The sequence below is a fragment of the Anser cygnoides genome, chromosome 3 (assembly GCF_040182565.1).
Source record: "Anser cygnoides isolate HZ-2024a breed goose chromosome 3, Taihu_goose_T2T_genome, whole genome shotgun sequence".
NCBI classification, from domain to species: domain Eukaryota; kingdom Metazoa; phylum Chordata; class Aves; order Anseriformes; family Anatidae; genus Anser; species Anser cygnoides.
This window is the reverse complement of record NC_089875.1, coordinates 107,332,091-107,355,720: the sequence shown is the minus strand read 5'-3', so window position 1 is coordinate 107,355,720 and position 23,630 is coordinate 107,332,091. Positions and strand designations below refer to the sequence as shown.

Here is a 23,630-nt window from a genome sequence, read left to right as displayed (position 1 = left end):
AATACCAAGGGCCATCAATACACGGGCTATCAACTTGATGTGCTACTTACGTATTGCTGTTTCTTATCAGAAGCTAATTTCATCAGCTCTTCCTTTTCACATTTCAGTTCCTTCTCATCAAAATAAAATTCTCGAACCATGAACCTGTAATTGAATGACATTTGCTCTCACAAGCCATAGTCCAAGCAATATGCACACTTATTCCTTTTGCATCTGGAGAAGCAGGATTGGGATGTTTAAAGGTGCTAGCCGTTTAGCCATCTAAAGTATCTGGAGGGTAGGAGCTGAAGTAACTCCCAGAAAGCAAACTTCCTGCTGTCAGAGAGCAGGAAGAACAATTCCAGGATCTGCAGTTTGGTGTTCAAAGAAAAGAACTGCTCTATCTAGTCACAGCTCCTTCCCTCCCCACTGCCTTCTCAGTGGCTTCAGGGCCAGCAGAAGGCCAAACAGCAAAGTCCTAAAAAACAGCAATGATTTCAGCTGTACTGCATAGAGAACAAGTGTTTTTAGCCTCATCATCTGTTAGCCTGACGTGCCTCGCAATCCGTGACTGCCTACCTGTTCTCCCTGGCTTTAGCCTTGAAGTCATCCATCACTTTTCTAAACAGGGTCACAGTGAAGAGTCCTCCCTCAGCATCCTCAGCGATCATTCTGTGAGAGGGAAAAAAAAAGCTGCTGTGATTCGACATTGCAAGCCTCTTGTGCTTTCTGCACCTTCCTTTTGCAGTTCATTCTTTCACTTATGGTACTGAACAACACACTGCCTTTCAAGACCTGCTGTAACCGAAATAAAGAACAAAGACTTTACTAGCACCAACCACAGTACCTCCAATACAATGGAGATGACTTAAGTTGGGAAGTCATAGGAGAGGACAGCCCATGACTTAAGTTTCTGAACCCATTATGGTACACATACATTCTGACTGGCTTTTTTTCCCCATGTTTCCTAATATGTCCCTTCACTTACATGCACGTGTGTTTTTACAACAGGCAGTAGCACACAGCTTTCCTCTTTCTGTGTGCTTTCTGCTTCTTCCATTTCAGCTAATATCACTGTCACCTCTTACGTCCTGGATTGGACCTCATGTCTGCCTTGAGCTGAGCAGTGGAATATTTAATTCCTTGTAAGGATTTTTTACTCTAGGTGAAAGGATTATGCAAATGGCAGTACACTGGATCATTCTGTTCTATTGCAGAAAACAATTCCAGATGCAAAAATACTGTTTGATCTCTGTAAAAAGTAGTTTTTTTTTAAAGTTGTATGTGATTACGTGTGTCTGAATTACGCCTGGGTTATCGTAACTAGTTTTTTGCCTCTGTTATACAACGAGCATTGCTCATGTGAGTACTGCAAGTGGAAAGAACTAGATTACTGGAAAAGGGAACCACATGCTAATTATAGAGAAAAAATAGTTGATGTTTTATTTTTTCTTTTAGCTGTATTTTCCTTCAAGGGTGTATTTTTTTTTTCAAATGAGATTGGGCAAATCTGTATATTAACAGGGAGCCTATATGTTAGACAAGTCATTCTTTAGCAACTTGAGGGACTGAAATACAGCAGGGATCTCTGAAGTCAGCCAGGACCTTAATTCGGAATTTCACTTACTTGGTGGAGCGAGGCACTACCATATCAGAGAGGGATTCATACGTCTTCTGCCACTGTATGTAGCTTGACCTTTGAGCACAAAACAAAGCAGAGTAATTAAATACTGTACAGTTGTAAAAAAAAAATGTATTGATAATCATAGTTAATTAAGGTAATGGCGTGGAGTATGAGCTCTTCATGCTGGGTTATGTGATAAAGACACATAAAGCTTCTTAGAATCATAGAATCATTCAGGTTGGAAAAGACCTCTAAGGTCATCTAGTCCAACCTCTAACCTAAAGTCCACCACTAAACCATGCTATTAAGTTCTAACTCTACATCTTTCTTGAAGACCTCCAGGGACAGTGACTCAACCACTTTCCTAGGCAGCCTGTTCCAATGCTGCACAACTCTTTCAGTGAAGAAATTTCTCCTAAAATTCAACCTAAACCTCCCCTGGTGCAAATTGAGGCCATTTCTCCTCATCTTATTGCCTGGTGCTTGGGAGAAGAGCCCAGTCCCCACCTTGCTACAACCTCCTTTAAGGTAATTGTAAAGTACAATAAGGTCTCCCCTAAACCTTCTCCGAGCTAAACAACCCCAGCAGCTCCTTGTAAGACTTGTTCTCTAGACCCTTCATCAGCTTTGTTGCCCTTCTTTGGACGTGCTCCAGCACCTCAATGTCTTCCTTGTAGTGAGGGGCCCAAAACTGAACACAGTGTTTCAGGCATGGCCTCACCAGAGCCGAGTACAGGGGGACAATCGCTTCCCTGGCCCTGCTGGCCACACTATTTCTGATACAAGCCAGGATGCTGTTGGCCTTCTTGGCCACCTGAGCACACTGCTGGCTCATATTCAGCTGGCTATTGACCATCCTTCTATCCTTTCCTGTCCTAGTCACCAGCTAGAGAGATGTTTCTTCACTGTTACACCGCCAGTCCTCATGTTGTGTCTTGGGATGAGGAAGGGTCTGAAGCAGGAAGCTGAAGGTGGGAAGAACGAGGCTTTTGGCACACACGTACAGGCTGTCACACGGTGTCCCATGCTCCAGGACCTCCATGCATGATGCCTCTGGTCCGTGGGCAGGTGTGGTACATCTGGTGCGCACAGACCCAGAGCTGATCTGGTGCTATGCTGGAAACACGGCAAGTGCCAGCGCTCAGAGAACAGGGTCAAGGGAAGGGTGAGTTTGCAAAGTGAGACATCTGTTTATAGGGGGAATCCAAAAGAACATGCCAATAATAAGCTCAGCAAACTTACTTCAAACAGGTTTTCATAACGTGTTTTCCACAGACAGAAAAATGATGGTACTGTGTGTGTGTTGGGATAGGGCTGTACTGAGAGGACAAGTTCTGTGTAGGCTTCTAAGAAGGACATCTTGTACCTTCACAACTGGTGGTGATAGCAACCATCCCACACGCAGGCACTATCAACTACATGACCAGCAGAGGCCCTGTGAGTATGACAGGTCTAATTCCTTTTATAAACTGGCTAAGCTCCAGTAAAAATCTGTTCTTCTGTTTAGTTGGTTGCTGTTTTTTTTTTTTTTTTTTAACTCCTACTGTTCCTACCAGGAGGCCATTTGAGAACCTGCTCTGTTGTAACAGCTAAAAACCTACATCCCGCTTCTGTCCTGCTGTGAGTTTGGATCAGTTTGTCTCTTTCTTTTGTGCCAGCACCACCCTTGGCAGAAACTGTTCTCTTTGCTAAGAAATCCACCCATTCCCCAGACACAGTGAGGATCAGCTTCCCCAGCCTGATCCGGTACTGACTGGATCCAGTATTTAGGTCCGAAACTCAACACCGCACCTGAGCGCACGTGCCCACGCTATTGCCTTACTTTGGCACTACGACCAGCAGCGTGATAAGGTACTCAGAATTCAGAACAAAGTCTTCTTTATGCACAATGTCTGCTAGGGTCCGAGTCAGCAGGTTTCCCCTAAAGTGAACAAGACAAAGAAAAAAAAACACATGACATTAGCAGGAACCCAGCAGCAGCACGCTGGAGGTATCATGCTGTAAGTATGGTTGCCAACAGTGCATCCTGGGGTAGAAAAGCATCAGGAATGCAGTGCCTAAAGGACACATCTATGCTTTTAAAATGGCCATTTATTTATCTTTATTGTACTTAATAAATAAAAAAAATAATACTAATTCCAGCATGTCATCAACTAGCACTAGTTTATCCTTTTCCTCTATGTGAAATTACACCATGCTGCTGCTACCGTTTTTATAGTGAGGGTGTAGGTGGCTGGAAAATGCTCCTCTGAAGTCGCCACCCCTCTGCCAGGCAGCACCACATCTTGCAGGAGGCACCTGCTTTTCTCAAGGTTGCCTGTGGGGCCGTGCGTCAGACACAGTGAGCAGTGTCAGTACTGATCTAAGCCACCAACACAAACCTGGCAAGCCTGGACTGCAGAGGACAAGCTGCCCCTCACATCAGCGCAGGGAGATTACCTCCAGCTGAAGAACAGTGGAAACAGCAATCTTGTGCACAGGGGCTGTGAGGACTGCAGGAGGTGCCTGCTCACAGCCCTTTTGATCACCTGAGAGCCCCCTGGGGCTGCGCACCTAGTAAGTGCAGACAGCTAGGCTGGACATGGCTGGCAAGAACCAGAGGGAAGAGAGCAGCTGCCCTCCCTCCTCCACTGGGCAGGAGTGAAGAACGACCTGAGCCAGTAGTTTTGGGGTTGAGGCCTGCTGTGCCAGTTGGAACATTAACTAACTGGCCAGTAACAACTTACTAGATGTTTGTTAAGCCCAAGCTAGCTGGCACTGGTGCACACCAGAGGCACCAGCATTCAAAAGGTGGACAGCACTGAAAGAGGAAGATGGGCCTGAACTGTGAGGTCTCAGCTCTTGTCCCTCACCCCCTTGCTCTAGGTCCAGCACTGCTCACGTTGCCCACACAGAGCAGCTGCCTCTCTCCTGGGGCTTAACCTGACCTGGGAGTTGTGGAGCTGGAGAGATGCTGCAGGAACAGGCTGAGAAGACAAGAAAAGGAAAATGAGAGCTTTTTGTCCCATTAGTGCCTCCTGTCCATGATTATGCATATTCATGCAGCCCAAGAGAAACACATTTAACATCATCCATACCAAGCTGGAAGCACAGGCCAGCGGGGTTGGCTGGCAGTGATGAGGCACGGGACACAAACTCAGCAGAGAGGCCTGCAACTGTGATATGGCTCTTCTGACCCTCGGGGGCACTGCAGTCCCCGTGTTGAGCAGGTTTCCACGAGGGAGAGCAGCATTTTTTGACAAACATTCTGAACCACTCCCTTGAAGTATTTTTTTTTGTGGTTTCTGGTTGGGTTCAGCTGAGTTGGTGCCTGACTTGCTCAGTGTGAAGCAAGCAGAACAAAATTCCAGCCACTCTGCAGTGGGGGGGTGAGCCCCTTAAGGAGTGGCACATATGAGCAAGTGTTGGATGAGGGCTTGCAGAGCATCTTTTAAGTTGCTCTAAATGTACCACTTACTGAAATTTACTCTTCCCCCCGGTGATGCCCTAGAGAAAATCCAGATTAACAGAACTGGTATCAGCAAAATCCAGGTAGCAGCGCATAGGCAAAGATCATAAGCAACTGAAGGCGGGAGAGAGAAGCCCTGGCAGAGACTTGCAGAATTGTGCTAGCCCTTGCCTGGACCAGCAGAATGAAATAAAGAGAAGAAAAATGAAAGTGGGATGCTAGTGAGGTAGGTACAGCAGGGAAGGAAACTAAATGCTTTTGCCTGGAATATTGTAGTCAACTTTCTGAAAAGCATTTGCAGAGCTCCCCTAGGAAAGAGCTCTGTGTTGCAAAGGAATCTACCAGTTGACTCAGATGATCTGATTTCTGACTCCCTGAAATCTCATTAGAGCAATACAGTGGCATTCAGTTTTGACCCTTTCCCAAGGCTGTTTGCTCCCCCTGCCAATAAAATCATATTAGGAACTGCAGTCTCCCCCGAGCTGATTTTAAGACCAGCTACCCCTCAGCTTCCCCTGCAGCTGTGGATGTTCAGCATGTCCCAAAGCCAGGCACTAAATTTGCTCCCATCAGAACACACATGGTCCACGGGACAGAAGTGGATGTGGGCATGAACTGTCCTCAGCTGAGCCATGCAGCACTCCAGAGGTGAACAGACACATGCTATACTTACACAGTTTTTTTCTCCAGGTTCTGCAAATTTCCTTTAATGTTGTTGTATGCCGCTGATCGGGTCTTTAGGTCTGTTTCTATTTGAGTCATTTGCTAAAACGAATTTAAAAAATGTGAGTCAACTAGGTGCTTGAGGCATTGTCCTCCTGCTCCTCCTTCCACCTCCGCCCTGTAGCAAGGCAACAGAAATGTCAGCCCCCCGCAAACCAGCTGATCATGGCTGAGAGGGAACCCACATCACTTCTGGGTTCTGCAGGTGCCCTGTGGCAATGGGCCCTGCAGCCAGAAGGACTTGGTTAGCTGTTACTGTGTGTATCATGGGTGTGCCTAAGGAGCTAGTTCACCATTTCATTTGTTATCTACATCAAACAACAGACCACTCCTTCCTGAATAGACTGGCAGTGTGAGCAATTGTTCTGACCAGCAGTGTGTTTAATTTAAGGTAAGGTCAGCGATTTCACAAGAAAACTGACATGGAGAATAATATTATTGTAATATTTTATTGTTTCTATGTAACTGTAAAGGGACTAAAATGCAGAAAGCGTATCAATATGTCCTAGTAAATTTGATAGTGACATATTTATGTCATCAATAGGTTTATATACTTATTTTATATATATATATGTGATCAGTGTTATTACAGTAGCAATTAAATTGACTGATTCAGTGCAGTGCGTTTCTGAGCCTGCTCCTGTTTTGCACCAAAGGCAAAACTCACTGACTGCCATGATAGGAGGGACCAAAAACTATCAAAAGACACGGCTCCCCATTCTAATATCTTCTTGCAATCTGGAGTACAATTTACCTTTGCTAATGCTTCCGATATATTCTTCAGTGGCTGCTTTATGGGGTATTTGGCCATGTCCCACTCAAACCGGGTCAGGTAGCTGATTAGGTCAACTGAAAATACAAACAAATGTATTAATGCGACAGCTTACCAAATAGGTAATAAGAACTGGGGTCTTCCCTCGCTACAGCCTACACATAACCTTGATTAGCATTAGAGATGGGTGTGAACCAGAAGCTCCACTCTGAATCCTCACAGAAATTTGATCAAATCTGCACAAATCATATGTCCAATCTAATCAACACCCCCAAAATAAGAAATATTTGAAACAGAAATCTTTTTTTTGCACTACTCCTAGCAGTACAGAGCAAGCATTACCATAACATTAGCTGTATCAGCAGGGCACAGCAACATGCAACCGTTCCTCACAGTAAGAGCTATCAGAAAAGTATTTTGCTCGCAGGATCTGCAGTAACACTCAGGGTTACTGAGAGTTTGAACAAAGATATTCAGAGCATAGCTGATGTTGCCTATCTGTGATCCGGTCAAACTCTCACTAGAAATCAAACCAACCCAGATGCGATGGGGAATTCTTCACTCACTGTGCACACAAAGCTCCCCATCTCACACAAAGCCATACAGTGTTTCTCTATGTGGTAAATCCAAATAAATGTCCAGCCACAGCACCCTACATCAGAAATTCAAAGCAAGGCCCTGTGTGCATGCAGCCCTCCAAAATAAGACAAACTCAGACCGCTGGGAGCCTTGGTGTCTTCCAGAATTAAGGGGAAATGATGCATATGACATCCCCTAGAAGAGGATGGCACTGCTTCACTTCTGAAATCCAAGGCTCCTTAACCTCAGAAGATTAAGCTTGGCGCATTACGGCACCAAGTTAAAATTCTCCTCCAGCAGCTCATGAATTCAGACAACTCCTCACCTACACTGAGTCCTGAGAGCCCTTAGGATACCACCCACACCCCCACATAGTGCTCTCGGGCAGCTTTATGGGATGGGATAAGCCCACACACCCTGCCACAAGAAGCAGAGGGGCTGGGATCTAACCTGCAGGTTAGGGAAGGGTAGAGAAAGGAAGCAGGCACGGTCTCAGTGGCCAGACAAAGATGCCAGAGGCGCTGTCAGCTGCAGGATGGGCTTCCTTCCAGACCAGCAAGGATGGAGAATATCTGGGAAGCTGCTCTGGGGAGATGGGAAGCAGAATAGGATCAAGGTGCTAAGGAAATTAGGGGCACGCTGGGGCTGCTCAGTGCTCTTCGGTGCCTTGTCCAGAGAGTGAACTCATTCCCACAGCGAGGTCCGAGCACAATTTCTTGTGGGATGGACTTCCAGGGTGTGAGGAACGCTGTATGAATTGAAATGCATGAGGAGGAATGTGGAAAGGTGTTTAACTGCTGTACTGCCAGGCTGAGGGTGCTGCCCTGCCTCGTGTGACATCGAACACCCTGTCAGGAGAGCTCTATCCTTTCCATGGGCTTCTCTCACCCCACAACAGAGTCGGTTTACCCTATTAGATTTCCAAAGCATGGAAAGTCTTACATTAGGAAGAAACCAGCTTCTTATCAAAGGATAAACTGCCCAGGAGGCAGACAGCGTTGGCGTGACCACATTCTCCCTCCCTTTCTTTGCAAACCACAGCTATGTAAATCTCTCACACATCCAAAGCACAGGAGTCATGAGGCAAAGATCCAGCCGCTCCTGCCAACATCTGACCAGGAATTGGCAAATCCTCCAGCACAGGGAGTGTGCAGGAGCGGGGCAAAGCTGCAGCAGGGCTGCTGCATGCCTCATCCTCGGGCAGTGCTTGCTTAGACCTCCGGAGAAGGGGCAGGGGCGTCAAAACACCTGAAGTTCACAGGAGCACTTAGAGCACAGGGTATGTGACACAGGGATTTCAAGCTGCTGCCTCTCTTCAAAGCGCTCTTGCTTAGGCTTTGCTGAATTCAGTGGGAATGAGAGGTGCAAAGAGCAGAGTATGGACCTGTTCTGCTGTGCAACAGTGCATTCACAGGCTCTTTAAAGACAATCACCGATGTATTTATAGCTGCAGAGATATAAAAGTTCCCTAAAGACATACACGTGTCCCTTCTATCCCTGCATTCCTCCGGTCTCAGCAGAAATCAGGTGTCAGGCAGTTAAGCACAGCGTGAGTCTTACCTCCCATCTCACAAGCCTACCCCTCAGCAGAGCTCTCAAGTCGCTTCCCTTCTCCAAGAGCTCTCCCTGGTGCCCACCCAGGAGAGATGCCTCCTCCCCAGCGTGCTCACAGCTGCCCAGGAACCCCACAGCCTGAGTCCTTCCTAGCTCTGCTTCACTCACCCAGCTCTAGGCAGCAACTTTAACAGCTTTCCCTACAAAATGCTGAATTCTTCAAAATGGTTACGCCTCCCGTTTTGCTTTTTTATCCATTTCAGTTTTGAGCTCGTTATAAAGAATGGAGTTATTCCACTACTAACCACATTTTAAAATTATTTTTGGGTCAGCGTAACTACAAAGGGAACAGAATTTGCTCTAAATCTTTTAAGAAAAGCTTTACTTACATTTCACATTTTTGATTGTCATAAGCAAGAAAGCACTTCCTGCTATTGTGATACACTAAAATTCCCTGTATACACAAATCCAAGTTTTCCTTCTATAAGAGACATCTCTACGTGACTGCTTCCAGTTGTTGCCCACTGACATGCAGTCTGTGTGCTCACTTAACCGAAAGTGCTGTATTTTCTGTTATTTTCATTTTCCTTCACACATACCTAATCAGACAACTGCTACGCACAGCCAACATTTTAATCAGCTGGTGGACCAATGTGCTGTCAGCAGTATACACATCTGAGCTAAAACCTGACCATTTGTACGATATAACTGAAAAACCAAACCTGAATTTGGACAGTCTCATTGTCTGAAATGGGACCAGGCAGCAAGAAATCATGTCTTACGGTTTTGTTTCTGATTTCGTGACCTTTTTTAGGGTCCTTTTGTTAACCAGAGAGGGGGAAGGAAGAATTCTTACAGCAGTATTGCTGCTGATTATGAGGAATGACACAGGATTGTATTAGCACAATCCTATATATATATATTTGTATATTAAAATTGATCCATTTTTTTTAAGAAGCAGTCAGTAATATTTGAAAAGTTATACGATATGACTCACTTGGATGACCAAAGGACAGAAACTAGTAACATACACAAATAATTTCCACATCCTTCTATTACAGCACATGCAGAGCTGACAGGAAAGGAAAAGGGTGTAGAAAGAGGAAACAAAGGAAATAAGCTGAACCTGTTGTTTCTCAAGTCATAGGGATATCGTGATCAAGCTACGAGGTTGTTACTTGAGAAATCCATCGTAACCTGATCACTGTATCTCTACAACCAGACCAAGACTTGTTTCTAGCACTACTACACACAGATGCATGCTTGTAACACCACCGCAATCAGCAATTCTCAACATACTTTTCAGACATTTCATTTTATCCTTTAGCCCTGTAACAGAATAAATGGGATTATGGTACTTGTTAAGTAGTTGCGCACAGCAAATGTCAGTCTTATTTCATGCATGAAGGGCATTTCTGAAAGAACTTCCTCCTTATCCTTTACTCATACAGATTTGAAGTACAGCACTGCAGACAATCGAAGGGTGATGGAGTGTGTGCTGTTAGCTTGTCTGACAGTTAAAAGCGTTCCTCTACAAGCCTGTATGTAGCACATGTACCACATCCAGCTTCACTCTACAAGTCCAGGATGGCTCGGGAAGAATATGCTCTGCAGCAGCTCTGAAACCCACTGAAGGTCTCACAAAACGTGCAGAGATTTGTTCCTAAATGTTAACTTTGTCCTTGATACAGGCTCCCTTTAGGGCCCTGAGTACCACGCTAAGTGATAAAGCTGGGAAATAAGTTCTTGGAGGTTACAAAAACGCCACACTGAGTGCTTAGAGACAATGCAGGGGAGCACTGGCCTCCAAATTCATCATGTCAGAAGTGTCCCTGCTGTCACTGCCTGCTCTTCTTTGCTATGCAACAGCTGCCAGCCAGGGCAGGACATCACAGGGGAAACCAATGTGAAGTTGCTCTTAACAGGAGCAGCACATGCACATCCCAGCGGCTGCTGGCATGACCTAGTGAGCGCAGCTCATTCTCCCCTGAGGCTGCAGCTTATGGACAGGGCAGCAAGAGGGACTCTTACTGCAGGGACTATGGAGAACTCATGTCCTGCTGCCTGTGCCGGCCTGGGAAGTCCTTACCCACCCGACTGCTGAACAGCATCACAGCTCCACTCACAGAGAACCTACATATGCCAAGTTATCAGTGTAGGAAACTGCTCAGGCTTTGGTTGTAACTGCAGCACTGAATATAACGTGGTATTTTCGGTCTTGCTGCTCACAACCAACTCTTAACTCCCCAGGAGATGAAATGTGTCATGTTTTGGAGCCAGTGCCTCAAATGTCTACCTTTGGTGTCAGAAATCCACGGTTAACAGAGCACAGGATCTATCCCAGCACTGAGGGAGGGAAAGCAAAATACTCATGGATGCTGTGCTGCTGTATACAGTTTAGCTGTCTGGACGTGATCCAGTTCATGGAGACCAAAAAAGGTGCCAGATCATTTTAGGAATGAAGGAGGATGTCTCCTTCTTTGCTCTTCATTCCTTAGCTCTGGTGCTAGGAATATTTATTCCACAGAGGGATACCAGCCACTGGATGCTGTCCTGGAAGCAAAGCTGGAACTGGATAAAGCTTCTCTGAACTTTGGAGAAAAAGAAAAAAAAAAAAAAGGGATCTGGCCAGATATATTCTTAAGAAGTATCCCTGATTGTTGTCCGTACTAATGTGTGAGTGTTTCAATTCTAAGTGTTTGTACTCTGAAGCAAATACCAGTAGCATCAATGCATTAAGATATCCCCATTCACAGCACCTACCTCCATTGGCCAGAAGATTTTCCTGGACTTTGTCTTTGGAGTCCTCCATAACTTCTCCTATATACTGGGCTATTTTCTTTATTACGCTTAAGTGTAACAGAGAAACATTGTTAGTGAAGAAACGTCAATATAAAATAGTTACCACAATGATCTGATAAACATGGAGATCCCCAAACAAAACAATTCTGAAGCAAGGCAGGTCAATTTGCAATTAAAATGATAATAAACACTATGGCATATAGCAGAATTAAAATACACTGAATTCTGTAAACACAGAGGTAATATCATCTTCCCAGTGCTCTAGGCTTCCTAAAAATACACTGTAAGTCATGATACTTGTAGCAGAAACCAGAAGACAAGAAACCCATGTTCACAGCTCTGAAAGTGATGGAGTGACAAGACTACACACAGAACCATCCAGTCTAGCCCTGCTTGAAAATATGGTCCACAGGATGCTGAATAAACCTTTGGGGTTGCTGAGATAAGGTTCTGACTGGGTACTCAGGGGAAAACAACAATGTTCTCTTGTTTGACAGTGAGAATTTCCATCTTATTCCTCTTCTTTAGAGGACTCTCTTTCTCTCCTCTCTTTAGCATGGTGGACGAGACATTACTTTAAGATGTGTGAGAACAAGGTTCAAATCCTCCTTTGATTCTGAGCAGTGATTTGGACAAATCTTCTCCTGAAGATTTTCTCTAGACAGTTTCTTTTTTTTTTTTAAAAAAAAAAAAAGAAAAGTTTCATCACATCCCTTCAGCAGTAGATTCATTTGATCCTAGATAAACTACCTCTTTCATAAAGGCCAAAGTACATCTCTGGTTGTTTCTGTATCTTTCTGTACTCAGAAGTATTCTCAGCATTTGGCCTTCAGCTCCGTAACAGTTCCAGGTTTACTACACCTTGTAAATAAAGCTACAGCTAAAAATTGACTGCCTGATCATGACATTTGCAGGGACATGAAGTGGATCATGGGATGGTGACAAAGTGGCAGTGTGCCTTGAGACATCCTGTGACTTTCAAGAACTAAGGAAAGGGATTTCAGGTACAGATATTGTGAAAGTACCAGAGATAAGGATTCTCTGATGTGCTGCAAAGCTGATTTACAGGGCATTTAAAAGAACTAATTCCTAGAGGTAAAGATTTCCCCCACCTCCATTCCTGGGAACAAACTCACAGTTTCTGGAAAGGTTTTCCAGTCCTGTGACAGGGAGGAAAGATCAGGGACTGCCGATGCTGCCAAAAATACAGTGGTCAGAATTGCTGCTGTTCTCATGACGCCAGACAGGAGCAGTTCAGAGTCTAGGCTTGGTGCACCAAACAGAGCTGCCCCATTCCCTGGGAGGAATTTACACCAGCTCACAGCCCTTTAAGGGCTGCTCTGGTCTTCACTGTCCAGCTGCAGACACTTAGGGACCCCATGCGGGCTGGGTGCTGCTGGTAGAGGACTGTGTTTTGCCCACACTCAGGCTGAGGGGAGAGTGCAGGGACCCACCAAGCCGTTCTGCGTCAGCTGCCACCTTGCCAAATACTTCTGCAATTTTCAGCTGGCAGATGCAGCTGGTTTTCAGCTCCTTCCTGATGCTCAGGGAGCCCAAAGGAACTTGGAGCAAAACAACGCATTGCAGGAGGCTGAGGATGTAACAGAGAAAGCAGCCAACATGAAAGCATATAAAGCAGTGATTTTTCCAAGGGGACTGAACTGTTTTAATTACAGGTGAGTGCAGCTGGTGGCTAACCTGATAGCTGGGAGACGGTCAGCTTTGGTCTCTCACCTTAGAGACTGATGGTGGGGCAGGTATGTGCTCTCATGCACCCTACAGATCTAGTTGCCCAGCCAAGGCTTGGCTCCCTGCCCTTCCAGCCCAAGTGCCGCAGGGTCCCCTCAGGCAGGGTATGGGCAGAACAAGTTGGGCCAGAGAGATGTTCTCCTGCCCCAGGTTGGTCTCTGCACCTTGCCTTCCACCCTGGGAAATGCAGCTGGGCCTCACTCACCTAATACATTGCCTGGGCAAAGAAAGCAAAGAAAGAGAGCACGCCCTGCGTGCCACTGATGGCTGAGGCAAAGGAGAGGAATCAGACACCTGGAGAAGCCCCGTTGACTACAGCAGCATCCAACGGTGCACAGCTTTCACGACCAGCCCTTAAAGCTCTCCATTTGATCAGGTGAATCTCACCTTGAGCAAATATCACCTTCAAATGCTGTGTTATAAAAGGAGAGGGTTTCAAGCAGACTGCCTTTAAAAAGTAGTAATAAAAACCTGTAGAGAGAAAAGCTACAAAAATAACTGCATGTAGCTTATCATTATAGCTTGGAAGAACCACACATTTTGCTTGTGAAAATGCTGCAATGTCATTACTTAATTAAAAAAAAAAAGTCTATTAGTCTTTAAATGATGCTGTGTATTAACTGGCACTAGCAGCTAGGTCTCCAAAGGCTGCAGGCAGCAGAAGCCCTTCAACTTCAGGCTCTGCAGATGTTGGATCCTGGAGAGTCCCTGGGTAAGAGTAAGGGAGGGGAACGTCAGCTTTGGAGAGCACCATGCTACCTACCATACGGTGACATGGAAAAACACTCCGCCTCCTGTGTAAATAAATAATAAAAGTACATGGAAACAGTAGATCCTGCAAACTCTTGCCCCTTCTCTGCTGTCCTGGCAGGAGGCAGCGCTGACAGGTTTGTGCTGCCTGGCTTTACGGGCAGTTTTGTTTATCTAGCAACAGTGCAGCAGGTAGCTAGCTGCCACAGAGGAGCAGGAATGTAAATGCTCAGGTCATTTAACAGCCTTGTAACCCTCTGGATGCCATTTGCTTCCACTAAGTTCAAGTGCTTGGCATTTTAACCCTTGGCTTTCAATTCATACTCCAAACCTTTGGCATATATTTAACACTAAACACTTTTGGACTTCCTGTACATTTGTGTTGATTACTCTCTGCTATTGCTCTCCTCTAACTCATTTTTCTTTTTTTAAAGCATGTTTTTATTATTTTTAAGTCTTATTGTGTCTTCTTGATTAGTTAGCTCAAAGAAGACAAATAGGAAGAGTCCTTACCTCAGTAGCTTACACTGCAAAAGTTTCACTGCCTCCTTTGCTCAGTGCATATGCGTGTCATATGGTGAGTGTCACTACTGGCACTAAAGGGACAGTTACTGGATTAAAGTGGCATTCAGCTTGAACAAGGAGCTATACACTATGTTAAAGAGTTAAGACAAAGGTAACAGTGGGAGACAGTGAGCCTGGGAAGCTCATAATGATATATCGAATAAACTACCCTGTGATCTTTCACTGATCCTATAGCAGGCCTTGCAGAAGTCCTAATTCAGCACAAAGTCTGGAATTACTTAAGCCCTTCTGAAAATCATTTCTGCATGATTTTTACAATGCTTAAACCAAGATCACACAGTTTCTTGGCTATCTGCTGCCCTGAAATAGAGAAATCTTGCATTAGAACAGGTAGCTGCTATTGGGTCTCTCCAAATTTACCCCCATTCCCACTTTTTTTCAGCATACGATTCTATGGACAATCTCTGCAGTATGAACCAGGGACCTGGACATGTTTACAAAGATTTCAGGGTAGTTTTCCCTGCCAGATGGACAGAGTCGCAACAGAGGAGGTTTTATTGATGAATTAACTATTAAGCTGGTCTCTCCTGCTAAAAATTCCTGAAAAAGCAATTCTGAAAAGATCAAAATTGCATGTAACCCAGGGTGATCAAATCATCCTAATTCAGTGCTGCTGTGAGTACCAGTAAAATCATTACACTGTCCTATGGAGAAATGTGTTCTGGCAGACTTATTTCTAACCAAACTGCCTAACATAAATGTAAACAGCTTATATCAGTGTCCCTGTAAGCATTTGCATCCACCAGACGAAATTCACGAAAAGTACCAAGCATATTTAGACAAGCAACTCCTCATCAGTCCTGGCTGGGGGATAAAAGGCAAAAAGCCTCAGAGCTAACATATGCCTCTGTGGCCAAGACCACAGCCATATGTGAGGTATGCCTCCGAAGCTAAAAAAGAAAAGAAAAGAGAAGCAGCAGCTTGTACTTTCATTGCTTCCTCAACAGAGCCTACTCTGTGCCATGAAGTATCTCAAAACCTGACATTTCCTCAGCTTGCTATTCTCTATCCTTTGTACACCCAGGTCAGTTTGGCCCTAACGGCAAACTTGGTGATGATCAGCAAGGAGATCACGCAAGTCTTTGCATAAATAGGTTTGATACAACATGAGTCAATATTCTGGGAGTTTAAGAGGCTAAGAGGGAGAGTCCCAGATTTCATTCGGAACTTACTGCTTAGAACTCCTACCTCTGGTTGGAAGAGAGAAATCTCAAGAAAAATATTCTGAAAAAAAGAAAATCAGGGAGGGCTTCATATTGTCTAAATGTTGCTTTATTAATTTGAGATTCCAGATAGGGTCAAGGTTGCTGTATAAAATAAAATAAAGAAACAACAATTTTTAGCAGTTTCCCTTTGAGAAACAGCTTCCCTAGTATTGCCACTCAGACATCACCGTACAGACAACAGTTCCACTCTCTTCATGCAGCCAGGTTTTAAGAAATAGCCCTTTCTCTGTGATGACTCTGTGGCAATTGACAGAAGGGTTAAACAAACCTATCCACTTCAGTCAGGTTGTAGTCTGGGTTAAACTGAGTCAGACTGAGGTGAACACAAGGACATACCATCCCATAAAAACAATGTCTGTTTCTCATTTGTAGGTAGTAAATAAGTTCTATTTTACCTTTCAGCAAAGCTATCAAGTTTTCCCAACTCATCTGACAGACCAACAAGAGCATCCAGTGTCCCCACCTGTGCAAGAGATGAGAATTAGGTGAAAGATACACAAGTCTAAGGCTTCTGTTGGCTTTCTTAGGGACTTTGACTTGTATTTAGCACGTGTGAATTCAACAGTTTTGCAGAATTTCATTCACTCAGTAGAAAACAGAAGCAATTCCTTTTCTCAAAGCCCAGGGTACAAAAAGCCTTTTTCAATGAAGGAAAAGCTGTATATGACAACAAGATTATACATCAATGTTTTCCTTCCTGTTTTCATTCCCGAATGATCTTGTAGAACATACTGGCCTTTTTCCTGATAAAACACTGAGTAGAAATGTGCCCAACATACATACAGAACAAATCTGATGTACTGAGAGAACCAAGCGAAGCAGTATGTATTCAAGAGGTTCTTCATTCTCATTCTTTCCTATTGCCAAAGACTAAGCCTCTCACAAAGACATTTCCTCCAACACCAACATCTGCTTTTGGTGTGACTCTGTCACTGTCACAATCCTATGTTTAGGATGTGATTGTATGGTGTTACAATATATTGCCGAACCTTTTCTTGCACTGTTGACAGCTCAACGTTACGAAGGGTCAAGCTGAAGGAAAAAAGGAACAAAAAAACAAATTTTACATAGAACAATTAGCATCTTCAGATGCTGCAAACACTTTATTTCCTCTAACATTAATGGACTCTCACCAACGCTGGCTGGGTTGGTGACTGTAAGGCGCACAGAAGGTAAAATCATAGCAATCTCTGGGCACATGTAAAAAGCAGCACCTCCAGTCTGTAGCATTCATGTGCTAATTCAGTAGGTTATTTACTTGAGAAAAGGCCACTATCCCCTTTCATTTGCATCCTTATGTAACATAAATAGCTCAAATTATAACCATTAACAATCTTTCTGGATTAAAGCCAGATCCTGGATGCACTAAATGTAGCTTTGTAAGTGATGGGTGATGGCAGCTCCCCAGGGAACCAAGTTCTACATCTGTTGTAGCTCCACTGACTTTAATGAAGCATATTTGGACATTTCACAGCCGCAAATGAAACAAAAATAAGGTGAAAATCTTATGAAAGAAGGATTAAATAAGGCAAAGACATAATAAAATCAAGGTTTAATACTCTCCCTATTCATACGATGCTATGAAGCTGTTAATGTAGTTGAATATCCACACACATCTATTTCCCATAGAGAAATGTGCATTATAGGACTGTCTTCTCTGTCAGTGGTCTTACTGGCATGGTTCTAGATACTTCACTACTCCCTGTGCATTAGTGATCCAAGACGTATAATGCTGTATGATTGTCACAGCTGGAAGCAAATAGTACACCAAATGCAATACATTAGTTATTTAACTGGTCACCCTCACTCCTTACACATACATCCTTCCAATGCAAAAGTCAGCTTCAGGCAAAACAACTCCTGTTCCTTTCTGATCGATTTTCAATTGACTGAACACAACTCATTCCCCAGTCGCAATCCTCTTCAGCTCTCTGCACATTATCCCAAATGAAAAATCCCACAGAAATCTTTAGTCCTGTCTGGGGCTGTTTCATCATCCATAACTAAACCGCTTCCCCGCTTACCTTTAAGTCTGGAATATGGAATTTGCTGTTGCTGGACAAGTTGGATTTCAGCGTCACTGTATTCATTCTCTCCCATGCCTGCAGATTTGTTTTATCTCCTGGGGCAGAAATTAGCCAGAACTCCGACATGCTGATATTTCCCCTTCACTCCTGGTCACTGTAGAAACACAAGGCAGGTAAGAGGCTAACAAAGTCCCGCATAAAACGTGCTCTTCCCTAAGAACTGACAGAGTTAGGGTGAATTACTGATTTATTTTTTGAAACACTAGTACAGTGAGTCACCCTATGTCTCAGACTGAACTGGAACACGACCTTCTGCACAATGTCACAGAGAGAGCGCAGCAGTTCCTCCTTTCTCAGGGCTGTTCCCTCCAGTTTCTGGACGAGGAGCTGAAGCTTCCTCCTCCCCTTGTCCCTCCCATGCCAGTCCACCCGCATCGCTGAGCGCAGTCTCCATCGTCGCAGGGTTTGTGGACTTTGCTGACACCCGAACATCATGCAGGACTTCTGCTTGATCAGTATTGCCTCTCACTTCTTCGGGCGCTCATAGGCAGATGTGGAAACAAGATGTAGGAAGACTGCTGAACTTGGAGGCTGCAAAAGGCGCCACTGGAATATTGCTCTCCCTGTGTTTTCCCTTCCAGCTGGACAGGAAGGAGCAGGAGGAAGATGCGCAGAGATGCTGTCAGCAGAATAAGACATAAAACAGTTACAAAAACCGCCGGCCGACAGCTACGCCGCGGTTACTCTGTGAACAGATCGGAGAAGCACAAACCACACGCGGAGATCCCCAGTTCTTCTCCCGGGCGGCTCTCCGGGGCTCCCCTCCCGCCGTGCCCACCTCCTCGCCCGTGTCCTCACCAGTGTCCGCTTCCTCCGCCTCCTCACCCGTGTCCCCCCTCACCGTGCCCACCTCCTCACCCCGGCCGGGCGCCGCGGGGCGGGCGCGGACATGCTCGGTGAGGCGGCCGGGGCAGGGCCGGGCCCGGCGGGAAGCTGAGGCGAGGCGGCGCAGGGGGGTCCCTGTTGGCAGAGGCCTCGGCGCATTTAAACTCGGAGACATAACACGGATGCCACTCGCTTTCAATAAAAACTGACTTGAGCGAGCCGGAAGGACTTGGAATAATTAAATTCTGAGGCAGCTTCTGTTTCTGGGGCTGCCCTGGGTGGTTTATGTAGCAAATGCTTATGCAGCCTGTAAGGTGATGCTTCGTTGGCAAAATACAGTCGTGGCTTTTAGTCCTCAGTCTTAAGTTTGTCATAAATTGCCTTAAATTTGCTTGAGACCTTGGGAGTGTTTTGTAGCTCATCTGGAGTAATGTTCTGGAGACCCTTTTGAACTAGATGTGCTCTAAAGGAAAGGAGCATCTAAATACCTGAGTACCTGCCTGCGAGGGGCACCTCTGCAGTTGGGAATTCAGCCTCCTCCTAGATACTACGTGGTGCATCCAGTTCTCATTTTCTGACAGAGTGCTCTAATCACCGTGCTGTCACTTGGGCAATCTTTCCTGTACAATCATAGAATCATTAAGGTTGGAAAAGACCTACCAGATCATCTGGTCCAACCATCAGACTACCACAAATGTCACCATGTCCCTAAGCACCAGGTCCAACCTTTCCTTGAACACCCCCAGGGATGCCACCACCTCCCTGGGCAACTTGTTCCAACCACCTGTAGTTCGTGTTTTACTTTCTTTAGCAGACAGTGCATTTTCCTCTGGACCTATTCATGTTCCTATGTACCAAACATAAACGAAGCCCCACAAGAAATTGAATTCAAAAAGGATGGCCCTTGTTTTTCCACTTGATCTGTCTTAAACTGAGGGCATTTGAATGGCTTGGTCCAGGCAGTTCTGGTCATGCACAAACTCAGACCTCCTGATGTTTGCAATTACTCTAATTAAGACCTCTAATGGGTGTGAGTTTCTCCGGCATGAGGTAGAAGCAGCTGATAGGAGAAGTTCTAGACATGGACAAGTCTGTAGTCTTAGACATGGATAATTCCATCTAAATTATGCTTCAGGTAGCTCATGTAAGAGTTAAGGTTTATAGGTTTTTTACATTAGGCAAGACATACCATCAGGATTCATCCTCCTTAGCTTTTTTTTTAACATTTTAGTGGTATATAAAAAGAAATACTTCTGTGGAGGAGGAGAGTCTCTACTAAAAGCTCTCCAAAAAGAAACACAAAGACTTGGAGTTGAAATAACCATTTCACTTTGTCTGCTTGCTTATTTGGTTTATTCTTTTTCCTTCCCGGGGTAATTAAAAAATCAGTGTTCATGATTGTGATTATTCTAGTTCTTTTCAAACATGGTGTCCCCTAGGGCACAGCAAAAGAACTTTAGTGAAGTTATATATATATATATATATATATATATATATATATATATAAAAAATAAATGTGTCTGTCATTCATAGAAACAGTGATTATTTTTTAATCTTCCTTTTTGTTGTTGTTTCACTGTACATTTCATTTTAATAATGAAAACTAATTAGTTCAGGTAAGTACATCATATATTTTAACCTACAGAATAGTGGCCTGAAGGGTGTAGAGGTGTAGTAAACCTTATCATCTAGTTAAGGCAGTTCTTCAGTTCCTCCCCATTTCAAACTAAGTACAGAGTTTGCATTAGATCTTAGCTGTAGTCTCAAGCCACAGAAATGCTTGGCATGATTAATTTTAGAAAAGTTATATTCTCATAAGCTTCTTAAGGTTAGAATTGTGTCAGCTGACACTAGTGCTAACAGATGAGAAATGCTATTTGCTGTAGTGGTGCTAGCTGTTGGGGATACTTCTGTATGCATGGATATTATAGGGAATAAGGTAACATCCAAGCTGAAGGGTTGTCAGATTTATGGATTTTACAATTCAAGCTATTTCCTTCCTAAATGTTTTTGTAGATGTTTTGTAGCAATGTCACTTTTTGGTTTCTTACAGTTTCATATGTAATCATTTGCCTTGGTTCCTTTTACTATAGTGAAAAATATTATGCTACTTATTGATTTGATAGGAAAATTTCAAGGAAACATGATGTTGATGCCTAAGCAAAATAGTACTGACTGTTTTCTATTACCACATTTTCCACTTTTATTCTGACTTTTTAATCTCCCCCCACCCCCCATTATAAATTTTTCAGTTCCGGATGAAGCAGCAATGAAGGTAGTGGAAGGAAGGATCACGCAGCGACATAGCTCCTACCACGGGATACAGGAGTGTGCTGCACACTGCTGCTAGCACAGCTATGGTAGCTCCTGTGTCCCCTGCCATTTCCCTAGCTCGGACTGTGTGCTGTGCCATGTGACCTCAAAGCCACTTCGTTCCCTTGTGATCATCATGTGTCTTTCTGTTCCCTTTGATCCATCAATGCAAGGAAGCTTTGTGTGACTTTGCCTTTCTCTATGTTTATGAGTACTTCTTCATATGTCACACTAATGTGCAAAACACAGCCTCCAAATAGTCGTTAAAAGCATTAATACCTTATTTGAAATATCTCCCCAGGCAAATTTCTCTAAACAGGTAATCAAACTTAATTGCCTAGACAGTTATGACATTGATATTAATGGGAAAGCTTATGTTTTAAGTATTGTCTTGCAAAACAGCAACCACAGAGCTGTTGTTCTCTATAAAACAATTTATACAGCTACTACATATATTATCTGCATAGTCTTCCAGTAATGTCTTTTTTTCCCCCTGCTTAAAAAGAATCTTTTAAAATCCCATTTCCTAGTCCTGCAAGTGTATTACTGTAGTAATGTATTGAAATTAGTATAAAGTATCTCAGTGAAGGAACTCTTAAAATGACTTGATAGAGATAGTAAAACAGTTATTTAAATGAAAACATTTCCACGTATTTTAGGATTAATATGCAAATTATTTCTCTATTATAATTCCTTAGCTGTATGCATTTATATACTGAATGGACATTGTGTAGTTACCATTAAAATTATTAAAACCAGTAAAGATTACTTTCAGTTTGCTTATCACTACATTGTTCCAGAACACTGTATCTTGTACGTCACAAGGTAATGCACATAGTAGATTCTGACACTAGAAGAGAAAAGAAAAAAAAACACAAAAAAAATTATTTGCTCCTAGTTGAAAGCATTCTCTCACACCTATTTGCAGTCAGCATACCTCAGCTATATTCATTGAACTGAAAATCTGAAAGTAAATCATTACTACTTGCAAGAAAGATTCATTGTACATATGAAGCAAAAAGCTTCATCAAAGCTTCAACTGTATCATTCAGAGTTTGATTTTTTGAACTTATCTGTAGTAAGTGTAACAAGCAGATCTGCTGCTCCAAAGTTATCTGGACTGAAACTTTAATAGTCCATGTTCTAGTTCGTCTTTTTACCTTTAAACTTTCTAAAAAGTCTTAAATGTGTAAGATTTATCACCTTTGCCTGAGAACTGAATTTCTGAATTTGTCAAAAATAAAATCTAGAAACTTGAAATAAAATTTAGCTTCCTGCTATGCAGCCAGAATCTCTGGATTCTACCAATCTTCCATCTTTTTTCTTTTTTTTTTTTTTCTTTTTTTTTCTTTTTTCTGCATTGCGGTCATTGAAATGCATCTGGAGGACTGAGGAAAGGATCGGGAATCTTTGGGCAGCCTCACCAAAACAATGTCTAATAGTTCCCCAATATATCAGAACCTCCAGGATTTGTACCTCTAAGTTCTTTGTCGGTTCAGTCCTCCTGACCCTACCCTTTGAGGTGTCACTGTGTCACATCAACCAGCCGGGTCAGGATGTCTGGAATTCCCTAGGGCATCCTGAACCGCACGAGACACTTCTCTGTGGATAAATGCATTCAGCTTTAAGTGCCTACTAATAGCTAGTAATGGTCTAAGTAATTAGACAGTAGAACCTAGGAAAAGATTGAGCTCACCCCGAAGTAGACACCTGGTGGCTAACGTGCTACATTGCTCCTCAGGCATCATTAACTGCATTCACTAGGGATGAGATTCAGGTGTGAGCTTCTAGTGCCATTTGAGATGTCCTTGCACGTCTTGGCTGGCCTCCAGGTCATGCTGCAGAAGGGCATGGGTTTTCCGTAGGTCTTGTGTCAGCCCCATCTAGGTGTCTTGGATACCGTGCAGCATCTCAAATGCCTCTAGACAACCTACATTTAAGCAAGTGAAGACTTAGCTCTCTGAAACGGGAGCTTAGCACCCCCACAAACACCTATATGTTGGTGTGTTGATATTGCGTGAATCTCAGCTATAAGACCCTCTAATGATATGAACAGTTCCTTCTAGGCATGATATTGGTACTGTCGTTGAAATACATCATCAAGGGAACATCATACAAAAGATTTACTTGACACAGCTTCAGTTCATAACTTGTAGCAGAATTATGTGTTCTTGTGATACAAACTCAGTTGTGATTTTAATTGTTTCTAGAAAACATACACAAATTAGATACATATGATTTTTGTCTTAGTTGTTGTTCCTGTAAGCTAAAATAGGAATGGTATTACTTTCGCATGTCCAGTCTTGTTCAGACGGTGATGGTACAAAGCACTAACAACCTGCTTTTTTATGTTTGCTTGCAAGATGCTGCTCAACCAAATTCTGGATTGATTGATTTCCATCGATAGTGGGCAGGGTTCGCTGTAGGGCAAGAAAATCAATCTCCTCAGCCACAACTGCACAGGCAGCTCCTACCTCTGCGATGTGGCTGTGCGGAATGCCAACACTTCGGGCGGAGAGCAGCCGCTAAGCGCTAAGGCGATAAAATGGGATTTTGCCTAACAACTCCCTCATTCAGCGATAACTTATCTAGACTTCGGGGGGGGTTGAGGATG

At 43.8% G+C, this 23,630-nt stretch overlaps 1 protein-coding gene across 3 annotated transcripts in view; it reads right to left on the bottom strand.

The window, feature by feature from the left end:
• Window positions 1-23,630, bottom strand: part of ATP6V1C2 (ATPase H+ transporting V1 subunit C2) — a 27,166-nt gene extending 3,536 nt beyond the window's left edge. The window contains exons 1-11 of one of the 3 annotated variants that reach the window (XM_013172624.3): window positions 18,677-18,799; window positions 18,128-18,497; window positions 17,816-17,972; window positions 16,187-16,254; window positions 11,443-11,528; window positions 6,529-6,623; window positions 5,725-5,816; window positions 3,426-3,524; window positions 1,607-1,675; window positions 559-651; window positions 51-144 (exon numbers count right to left, since the gene is read on the bottom strand). In XM_013172624.3, coding sequence (XP_013028078.1) covers window positions 51-144; window positions 559-651; window positions 1,607-1,675; window positions 3,426-3,524; window positions 5,725-5,816; window positions 6,529-6,623; window positions 11,443-11,528; window positions 16,187-16,254; window positions 17,816-17,944 — 825 coding nt within the window. In that variant the 5' untranslated portion in view covers window positions 17,945-17,972; window positions 18,128-18,497; window positions 18,677-18,799. Of the gene's footprint in view, window positions 1-50; window positions 145-558; window positions 652-1,606; window positions 1,676-3,425; window positions 3,525-5,724; window positions 5,817-6,528; window positions 6,624-11,442; window positions 11,529-16,186; window positions 16,255-17,815; window positions 17,973-18,097; window positions 18,498-18,676; window positions 18,800-23,490 lie in introns of those variants that run through there. The other 2 variants (XM_013172626.3, XM_048071325.2) reach the window with 2 other exon arrangements.